Raw genomic sequence first — 10,547 nt, 5'->3', positions numbered from 1 at the left:
GCATTTCTGAAGTTGTTTAAGGCTTTTTTTGTATGAAATGAAGTCCTTGCTTGTGTTACTTTTTCTCCAACGCCATTCATCTACTCTAGATCACCTCTTCAACTGTTCCGTAGCTTTTGTCAGCCAGGTAAAGGAAGATGCCCAATTTGTATTCTACTTTAGTAATTTAACCTCTTAAAGACCACAGGTTTACACCCCCCAGTGACAAGGCATTTTTTCACAATACAGCACTGCACAGCTTTACCAGTATATTGCACTGCCATACAACTTACTACCCAAATCAATCTTGCCTCCTTTTCTTGCCCCTAACAGGGCTTTCTTTTGGTGGTCTCTGATTGGTAGTTTTCTTTTTATTTTAATATAAAAGCGTTTTTCTTATAAAATCATTGTAGTCCCACCCCACCACCCCAAATTATCTCTGGACGCCGATCCGTCTACTTCCTCTCCTCTAATAGGCATCAGCCTATTAGAGGGATTTGAATCTGAGCTGCTCGGAGGGACAGCTAATTGTCCCCTGTACAGCATTCAGATAAAACTCTATGCACACTTTTAGGATTACGTTAATAGCAAAAGTTTTGAATTAGCATGATAATATTTATTGACTAACTTAAAAAGATTTAAACTAACGATACAGTAATTGACGTAGTAACATCTTCTTCAGACCCTCATCCTGTGTTTTGGACTTAATCTTAAAGGCAGAAAAAACTTCTTGGACATCAGAGAGATGCACAATTTTTCTCTGTTTCTTTTTTTTTGGGGGGGGGGGGGCAAACACAGATTAATTTTGTTATAGATGTACTAAATAGATGTACTAAATACATTAGATATCAAAAAGTAACATGAAGATCATTGTGTTAATAAAAAAAATCAATGTCATTGTGCTGTCACAACAGCCTCCTTTAATGTTATTTAACATTATTTATATTCTTTGTATTAGTATATTCCAGTCCCCCTGCAAGATTTAGTTATTTAGCATTTCCCAACTGTAACTCCCTGCTCAACAGCCTTGTCTAGATGTTTCTGCAACAGTTGAGTTCAGTTAGTGAGGAGATCCTGCTGTGCTTGTAGTCGCATCATATTTTTACCTATGAATATGCTCTAAAAAACATCTTTGTATGCTTTCAACGCAAGTAAAGATACTACAGATTATACTTGGAGTCATTATTTTATCGAGTAAACTGCCTGTGGAGGTTTCCAAATCAGTGTGGAGTTGTACTGCTATACAGACTGGGTCTTCTGGAGTATGCCTCACACATAAAGCGGGAATTCGAAAAAGAACAGTAAAAATATGATATCTGCAAGAAGGTAATGGGATTTCCTGTCATCTCATCAGTAAAGGACTGATCTGCAATACGATAAAGGATTACCTAGCTACACCTCAAACACAAGTCTACAAAGAGTAAATAGACGTTCAGCAAAAAAGTACAAGAATTGCCTGTCTGCCTTCCTACAGTGAATACAGTGAGTACAGACTGCTTCAGAAATTGTACATTTCTTCTGTTTGGGACTATCGCTATTAAGTTTAAAAAAAAAATTAAAAAAAAAATCACCCAGTGATAAGATTCATAAGCATCATATCTGCAACCATAGAGCATGTCTATTTCTATGCATTCTATTAACATGGAAGATGAATTAATGCTCGGTCAAGATGATTCAGATAAACATGTTGTACTACCTGAGAGACCAAGGCGGTCAATACATCTTTCTCTAAAGGCAAGAGAGAGGTATGAAGCAGAAAGTGAAGGAATGTTCCATAGTCTGTCTGAATTGTGGATAAAAACGCTGCAACACATATCTGATATTGAGAAGACTGGCAGTAATGGAGAGCAATTAAACAATGCACTTACAAGACTTAAGAAGACATATGAAAATTACAGGAAACTCTCTGAAAAATATTCTTCCTTTCTATCGCAAGTTAGTACAGAACAAGCGTCAAAAGAGTTGGATGACTTTACCACCGCTGATCAACAAAGACATGTTGCGTTTATGGAAGCGAAGTTACAGTTAGAGAATAGGATAGCAAATTTGATCGAAACTACATCCTGTACCTCTATTTCTTCTAGACACTCAAAAAAACTGTCAGTGCAAGCAACCTCTCACAGATTTACTAGATCAAGCAAATCGCTGCAGTCACTCTCCCAGAGGTCAGCATTAAGCATTCAGTTAGTCAAAGCCCGTGCAGAAGCAGAGGCTGCGAAAGCACAATCTTATTGCTTTGAACAAGAATCGACTCTTAAAGCGGACGCAGCACGCAAACAGGCGGAAGCAGCACGCAAACAGGCAGAAGCAACACGTGTGCAGGCAGAAGCACAGGCAGAAGCAACACGTGTGCAGGCAGAAGCACAGGCAGAAGCAACACGTGTGCAGGCAGAAGCACAGGCAGAAGCAACACGTGTGCAGGCAGAAGCACAGGCAGAAGCAACACGTGTGCAGGCAGAAGCAACACGTGTGCAGGCAGAGACAGAGGCCCAGTTAGAACTTCTGCAAAAGAAAAGAGAAGAAGCAGCAGCTCTAGCAAGGTTAAAGGTCTTCGAACAAGCTGTGGAAGAGGAAGAAGGAATTAATTACCCTAGCCTAAAGTCTGCTGACGATCCTGCTAAACGAACTTTGCAATTTGTTCTGAACCAGAACAATGGATATACTCCCCTACTTACAGCTGAAGTCTCTGCACCTACCTGTTCAGCAAGTAAACAGCCAGAATGCATATCGTTAACACATGAATCTCAGTTTAACACTGTACCTTTGAAGGATTCTGCTATGCTGTCCAACACTACAAGTCCAAGAGAACAAATCTATACACCTTGTCAGACCTCAGCAAGATATAATCACAAAGAAATATCACAACCAATTGGAACAAATCCCATGAATCTCATAACACAGTCTTTTTCAAGCTCCCATGCTCCAAACATCACACAGATCAAACCCTCGCCTGGAGTAAACGCATCTGCATCTCCATTCTCTACATCACCACTGGAACAGCACAAGCCACATACTGTCTGCAGTGGTGACGCATTTCCACGTACAGAAATAAAATCAGAAAAGTCTGAAATTGAAGAAGTTGGCAAGTATATGATTCGCCGAGAGCTTCTTAACTCTGGACTAACGAAATTTGATGATCAACCAGAAAACTACAGAGGTTGGCGAGCTACATTCAAGACTATAATCCAGAACCTGGAGATTGAACCTATAGGAGAACTTGACCTACTTATCAAATGGTTGGGACCGCAGTCATCAGAACAAGTTAAAAGACTGAAATCTGTTCATTGCGATGATCCAGCAACGGGTCTTAACATAGTTTGGGAGAGATTAGAGAGAGTTTATGGATGTTCTGAAGCTATTGAGCTTGCCTTATTCAAAAGACTTCGAAACTTCCCAAAACTGTCTAACAAGGACAACCACAAGTTTCAAGAATTAAGCGACCTTCTTCTTGAAGTAGAAAGAGCCAAGGCAGACCCACACCTTCCAGGTCTTGTCTACTTGGATACAGCTCATGGTGTAAACCCAATTGTACAGAAGTTGCCACCGAATATTCAGAGTGAATGGGCAAAGAAAGGATCTAAATATAAACAGGACTATAAAGTATCCTTTCCACCTTTTTCTTTTTTCTCCAAATTCATTAGAGACATAGCTACTGTAAAGAATGACCCAAGCTTTTTATTTTTTGATGCTACAGTTCTTCCTTCAACATCTTTAAATTGCGATACTCAAGGCAAGTTTAAGGACTCACGGAACTCTGTCTATGTTAAGAAGACTGGAATCTTCTCAAGTTCTCAAGACTCTGATTTTAAACCACAGCAAGTCAAGGAAAATGATCCTAGGTATCAATGTCCTATTCATAACAAGCCACACCCTCTTAGAAATTGTCGTGTGTTTAAACAAATGCCCTTTGAAGAGCGCAAATCTTTCCTCAGAGAACACGATATTTGTTATAGATGTTGTGCATCTACAGACCACTTTGCTAAAGACTGTAAAGTTCCTGTCAAATGTTTTGACTGCAACAGTGATAAACACATAACGGCTTATCATCCTAGTTCTCCCAAAGAAGTGCTTCAAACTGCTCAAGCCTCAAAGACCACACCAAGTTATGGCGGGGAGAGTACTGAGGAAATGACAGCATCTGTATCCACAAAATGTATTGAGGTATGTGAAGAAGGATTCCACAGAAAGTCATGCAGTAAAATATGTCTGGTCAAGGTATATCCAGAAGGACGACCACAGAGCGCAGTGAAGATGTATGCTATCCTTGACGACCAGAGCAACCGTTCATTAGCAAGTCCAGAATTCTTCAACGTGTTCAATATTCAAGGAGAAACCTGGCCCTATACTTTACAAACTTGCTCAGGCCTGGTTAAGGTATCTGGAAGAAGAGCACATGGTTTTGTGGTAGCATCTGAGTATGGAAACACAGAATTTCCACTTCCAACACTTATCGAATGTGATCAGTTGCCAAACAATCGAGAAGAGATCCCTACACCAGAAGCGGCTCTTTATCATCCTCATATGAAACACATAGCCAGTTACATTCCACCGCTTGATGATGATGCAAAGATTCTCCTTCTTTTAGGCAGAGATATCCCAAGAGTCCATAAGGTGCGACAACAATGCAATGGACCAAATGATGCCCCTTATGCACAGAAATTAGATTTTGGATGGGTCATAATAGGAGATGTTTACTTAAATACATTTCAAGAGTCTTATGATGTGTTCTCATGCAAGACCAGCATCAGAGAATCTGAATGCACCTTTCATTCACTTAAACATCCTTTTAACTTTCAAGTTCAGGAGAGTTTCAGTTTAAAGACTTCATGCGATGTACAAAAGCAAATCAGTTGTAAGAACAGTTCTCATCAAGACTTTGGTGACACTATATTCCAAATAACTCGTGATGACAATAAGACAGTTCCTTCCATTGAGGATAAAGAGTTCATAAACATCTTGAATAATGAATTCTTCAAGGATGAAACTAACAGTTGGGTAGCTCCTTTACCATTTCGTTCACCAAGAATTAGACTTCCAAATAACAAGAAACAAGCTATTTCTAGGCTAACTTCACTTAAAAAAATTCTGAAGAACAAACCCGATATGAATGATCACTTTATAAAGGCAATCACTAGTGATGATGGAAAGGTTCGCAAGGTGAAAGTGAAGACAGCAAGAAATGGTAGTGTTAAGACTTTGTTTAGACCCATCACGGAGACAGTCTTACTCTTGCCTTCAAATGAAGATGTCTTATCTACTCGATCCAAGGGAACAGCCTGATATGCCTTCGAGTCTACTGAGTTACATCCTTTCTCCAGTGATGGAAGATTCTTCAAAGATCTGCATTCAAGAATTAATGTTTATGTTTTATGTTTTCTCTCTTCTCTACAAGTCTTAATTATACTTATAGTTTTCAATGTTAAATTGTATTATATATAGTGGTATCTACCGATACCAAGCGGGGAGTGTGCTGTCACAACAGCCTCCTTTAATGTTATTTAACATTATTTATATTCTTTGTATTAGTATATTCCAGTCCCCCTGCAAGATTTAGTTATTTAGCATTTCCCAACTGTAACTCCCTGCTCAACAGCCTTGTCTAGATGTTTCTGCAACAGTTGAGTTCAGTTAGTGAGGAGATCCTGCTGTGCTTGTAGTCGCATCATATTTTTACCTATGAATATGCTCTAAAAAACATCTTTGTATGCTTTCAACGCAAGTAAAGATACTACAGATTATACTTGGAGTCATTATTTCATCGAGTAAACTGCCTGTGGAGGTTTCCAAATCAGTGTGGAGTTGTACTGCTATACAGACTGGGTCTTCTGGAGTATGCCTCACACATAAAGCAGGAATTCGAAACAGAACAGTCATTCAAATGTCTCAAAGGTAATAATGGCTCTTGAGAACTTTGCACACACCTTGCAATGTGGGTCTTGAACGGATTATAAATGCAGGATTCACTCAGAGAACACGGTTTAAGCAAAGAAGATGCAAACGTACTTAGACTTCTTTCACAGGAGGATGAAGGCAGTGAATTCACCCTCTGTTAGCTTCCATGCACTGCCAGGTGGGTAAGAGGCAGCCCTCATGGAGTCACATCTGGGCACAGCCGTGGTCATGCTGAGATAAGACATGGTCCAATTCTCTGCCACTGTGTAATGCCACCACATGTTAAACTATGACACATGTGGGGTTACAGATACTGCCATTTGGCTGCATGTAATTGCAGCTGAAAGGCGTTCATGGCCAACAAGCACACAGTTCAACCTCCTGTGTGAAAAGGGCCTTAACCACTTCACCACTGAGGGGTTTTACCCCCTGACCACCAGAGCAATTTTCACCTTTCAGCGCTCCTTCCATTCATTCGTCTATAACTTTATTATTACTTATCGCAATGAAATGAACTATATCTTGTTTTTTTCGCCACCAATTAGGCTTTCTTTAGGTGGGACATTATGCCAAGAATTATTTTTTTCTAAATGTGTTTTAATGGGAAAATAGGAAAAATGTGGGGAAAAAAAAATTATTTTTCAGTTTTCGGCCATTATAGTTTTTAAATAATGCATGCTACTGTAATTAAAACCCATGAAATTTATGTGCCCTTTTGTCCCGGTTATAAAACCGTTTAAATTATGTCCCTATCACAATGTTTGGCGCCAATATTTCATTTGGAAATAAAGGTGCATTTTTTTCAGTTTTGCGTCCATCCCTAATTACAAGCCCATAGTTTATAAAGTAACAGTGTTTATACCCTCTTGACTTAAATATTTAAAAAGTTCAGTCCCTAAGGTAACTAATTATGTATTTTTTTTAATTGTAAATTTTTGATTTTTTTTTTAATTACAAAAAAAAAAAAAAATGGGGAGTGTGGGAGGTAATGAGTTAATTTTGTGTGTAAAAGTCATTTATTTGTATGTGAAAAATGTGTAGGGTGTAGTTTACTATTTGGCCACAAGATGGCCACAGTAACTTTTTGCTTTATTGCGACCTCCAAGCCTCCTTCCGGAAGCTTGGAGGAAGAATAAGGAGGCTGGACACGTGAGTTTCTTCTCACAATGATCGCGCTGCCCATAGGAGAGCAGCGGGTCATTGTGGGGCTTAGATCAACGAACGGGAATGGATTTTCCCGTTCATTGATCTCCGGGCGAGCGGGCGGCGGCGGTTTTACTAGCGGCGGGCGGCGTGTTTACGAGCGGGAGCGCGGACAGCGTCGGGAACGCGGAAAGTACGTGTTTCTCCGTCCCTGGTTTTTAAAGGATGGAAAAAGGGGCGGAGAAATACGTACGCGCGGGGGTAAAGTGGTTAAGGGAGAAGGAGGAAAATTGTGTTATGGTAATTTAATTCAGTCAAGCACAAAATATACTGTAAATGTGAAAACATTACCTACCCTTACCATACTTTTTTTCCCCTTTAGTTTGGACCTCATGTGGAGCCTTAATGTCAAACCCGGACTTACATCAACATGTACAGCCGTGCTCCCTGGGCACCTGTTTGTATCTTAGTTCAATTCCAATTTTAATTCAGTACAGCAACGTTAGAAGAGAATAGAAAAACACAAGAAGCAAGAAAAAAAAAGGAAAAAGAAGAGGGGAGAAGAAAAGGAAGAAGAAAGGAGAAAAGGAGAAGAAGAGAAAGAAGAAGGGAAGGAAAGAAAAGAAGGAAAAACCTGAAAAACCTGTCTGTCCTATTAAATTGTATTATTCAGTTTGTTAAAATTAAATTTACATTCGGGAAATAATCCGCCTCTCTCATTGTAGCTTAATTAAGAACATCGACAGTCTGACCACTGGCCACTAAATAGTCCCAGAATAGTTTGACCATCACCCGCTCTTTATCTCTTTCGAATTCTAATTCTTTTCCCAGCTCTTTACTCAAAAAAGACAACATCTTACAACGCCAATCAACAAAGGTGAGGAACCGACCCTCTTCCCATCTATGTATTACCAATTTATTGGTGATCAATGAAAAAAAAAGAGGTTTTTTTTACTTATTAACTAGGGTCATTTTAGTTTGACTGAAGAGAGCCATTATCCAATATCTTGTCGATCATAAAATCTGGGATGAAATACTGCCTAATAAATGTGCCTTTCTCCTCCCATAGATCTCCGATCTTGGCACAATCAAAGAACCAATGTTTGTATGTTGGGCTGGGGGCACCACATCTCCAACAAACATTTAAGTTCCAATCCCCTTTGTCCACCCTTGTCCCGTGGAATGCGGTAACATCTGGCAACCAGTTTAAATTGGGTTAACTGAACGTTAGTACTAACCGGTGACCATATGTCTTTGTATGCTTGCCTCCGGTCCAAATCTTCCAACCTAGATCCAAGTTCTTTTTCTCACATATGTATGCCCCTGCTTCTCCCAGAGTCCATTTCCTGGCTTAAAAATGTGTACAGCTTACCTAATCCCTTATCTGAAACTTTATCTTTACTAGCATAAGTTTCAAACTCATCCAGGGTAGATCTAACAGGATCTCTTTTTTTAACTGTTGTGGCCAAAATCAGGATTATCCCTTAGAGTTTTAAGTGGGGTTTGCCCGTTTTCCCCCTCACCTTTAAAATATTCTATCAAAACCTTTAGCATCGGTTTAAAAAATAGGTGTGATGCACTTCTCATAAGCTTACTGAGGTTATTTCTGATCCAAGAAAAGACCAGATCAAGATTCACCTTACCATACTTCTACCTTCACCAGTGGCTACAATACTAACAATCTAGCTAAGTCTGGAGAGCACCAGGTATCATATAAAAAACATGGCTGTGAAAACGTTTTAGAACCAAGAGACAGCATCTTTAGCAATTGATAAAGCAAGATAACCAATTGCTATGCTTATGGACAATGTCTGTTGCTAAAAATACATATGTGTATGATGTAAGAAGAGGTACCAGTGACAGAAAGCCACACATCTAGCAGCAGAAAATTGCATATCGTAGCAAACCAATAAGGGACAGGCTGCTGGTAGTAGCAAGCAGCAGAAAGCAAAGGATAGGGAAGTACAACTTACACTGTCAGATACCACTGATGACACTCGGCCTTAACACAATTAGTGTACAATGATGTGCCATGCAGTCATCTAAAAGGACCTTATTTCATGGTTGATTACAAAGATCCCCTCCCTTCCCCCATACATTATATTGTCACAACATTTTGTATATATGTATCAATCCATAGAACGTGGTAAAAATGTATATACATTTTTTTTAAACCATACAGTTTTCGTAAAAAATATTTTAAATTTTAGAAGTTAAAGCACATTCTTAAACCAGTACAGTGTCATATTAAAGCAGATTTTGGCTCATTGTAAAGCCCCTGTACTATGCATGTCAGGGTTAATAGTTGGGAGCATGAGGAAATTAAAAGAAAAAAAACCTGTAGCTTTTGAGAAAATTGATTTACATTTTTTTCTGGTAATAATTGTTTTTCTTTGCTTTGCATTTTAAAATTGTTCTACATGTCTGCTATTTTGTGTGTGATATGTGATGCATGTTTATTGCAAGTCGGTGAGAATGCAGATAAATTGTGGTTTTTGCAAAAGTTCAAATGCAATTTTGAAGTAAATTAGATACACTTTCATGCAAATTAAATGAAACCATAAGTGACATGATGAGATAGACATGTATATGTACAGTGTATAGTAGACCAATAAATATGCTGTGATGCTTTTTTTCTTTCTCTGCCTGAAAGAGTTAATATTCTACTATGTAACTGACAGATATTCTCCAGTTGGGACCCAGTCAAATTGCCAATAAGGAATTAGAGCCATAACATGCTTTGCTCTAGGAAGCCCAGTTTTCTGCCAGGTGAGGATAGATTAAAAAAGGTCAATAGTTCATATTTTTTGACTAGAGACAGACTGTTACATTTACAATAAATCTGCCTTTTTACCTTTTTAAACATAACATAAAACTGTGGGATATCTAAAAGTCATCTTAGGAGTAGGAGGATAGATACAATTGTTTATCTCATAACTTTGTTTTATGTTTCAATAATAATTTTATTGAGATCAAAAAGGGTAACAGCAGAATACAAGCAGATACCATATCATGACATACGTACCCATATAGAAGATATGAAAATTCACAAATTCAAAAACACATATGGCGAGGAGAACGCCAGCGCATACCACTAAGGCTGCATCTGAAATGACCACCAGCTCAGTGTGTAGCACCTATATAGACTTTCTACACACTTCGCATTCAATTCAGATGCAAATCATATGCAAATCTGCTACTACTTATCATGCAAACAGGAAACTCAGGAGGAGGGGCTGGGAGCAGCTAACCTGACAGTTACATAGTTACAAAGTTAAGGAAAGGTGGGGGAAAGGCTGCGCATCCCTAAACACATGCTGCAATTGAATGGTTAATCGCACAGGCATACACCGCCTCTGCCAGACTGAAAAATGCATGCCCTGCATCCAAGACAAGTGCTAACATTTATTAAACTAGGAGGTACTTTAGCTTCCAATATGGTTTGCATGCAAAGTATATTATACTAGACACTTGCGCCACGGTGAGGCAGACCTCCGGGCAAGTGACCAAAAACACATATGACCTACAGTTAA

General features: G+C 39.0%; 1 protein-coding gene across 1 annotated transcript; it reads left to right on the top strand.

The window, feature by feature from the left end:
• The first annotated feature begins 896 nt into the window (after positions 1-896).
• On the top strand, positions 897-7,720 carry LOC137538092 (uncharacterized). The gene is made up of 2 exons (XM_068260093.1): positions 897-5,868; positions 7,397-7,720. The coding sequence occupies exon 1, from the start codon at positions 1,594-1,596 to the stop codon at positions 5,257-5,259; it is 3,666 nt and encodes a 1,221-aa protein (XP_068116194.1). The 5' UTR covers positions 897-1,593; the 3' UTR covers positions 5,260-5,868; positions 7,397-7,720.
• The last annotated feature ends 2,827 nt before the right edge of the window (positions 7,721-10,547 follow it).

This window comes from Hyperolius riggenbachi, chromosome 11, assembly GCF_040937935.1.
Source record: "Hyperolius riggenbachi isolate aHypRig1 chromosome 11, aHypRig1.pri, whole genome shotgun sequence".
Taxonomy (NCBI): domain Eukaryota; kingdom Metazoa; phylum Chordata; class Amphibia; order Anura; family Hyperoliidae; genus Hyperolius; species Hyperolius riggenbachi.
The sequence above is the reverse complement of the archived record's forward strand: the minus strand, read 5'-3'. Positions and strand labels throughout refer to the sequence as shown.

What these genes read in the sequence shown, in the direction of transcription:
- LOC137538092 (XM_068260093.1), top strand. Translation starts at nt 1,594, where the DNA reads ATGTCTATTTCTATGCATTCTATTAACATGGAAGATGAATTAATGCTC.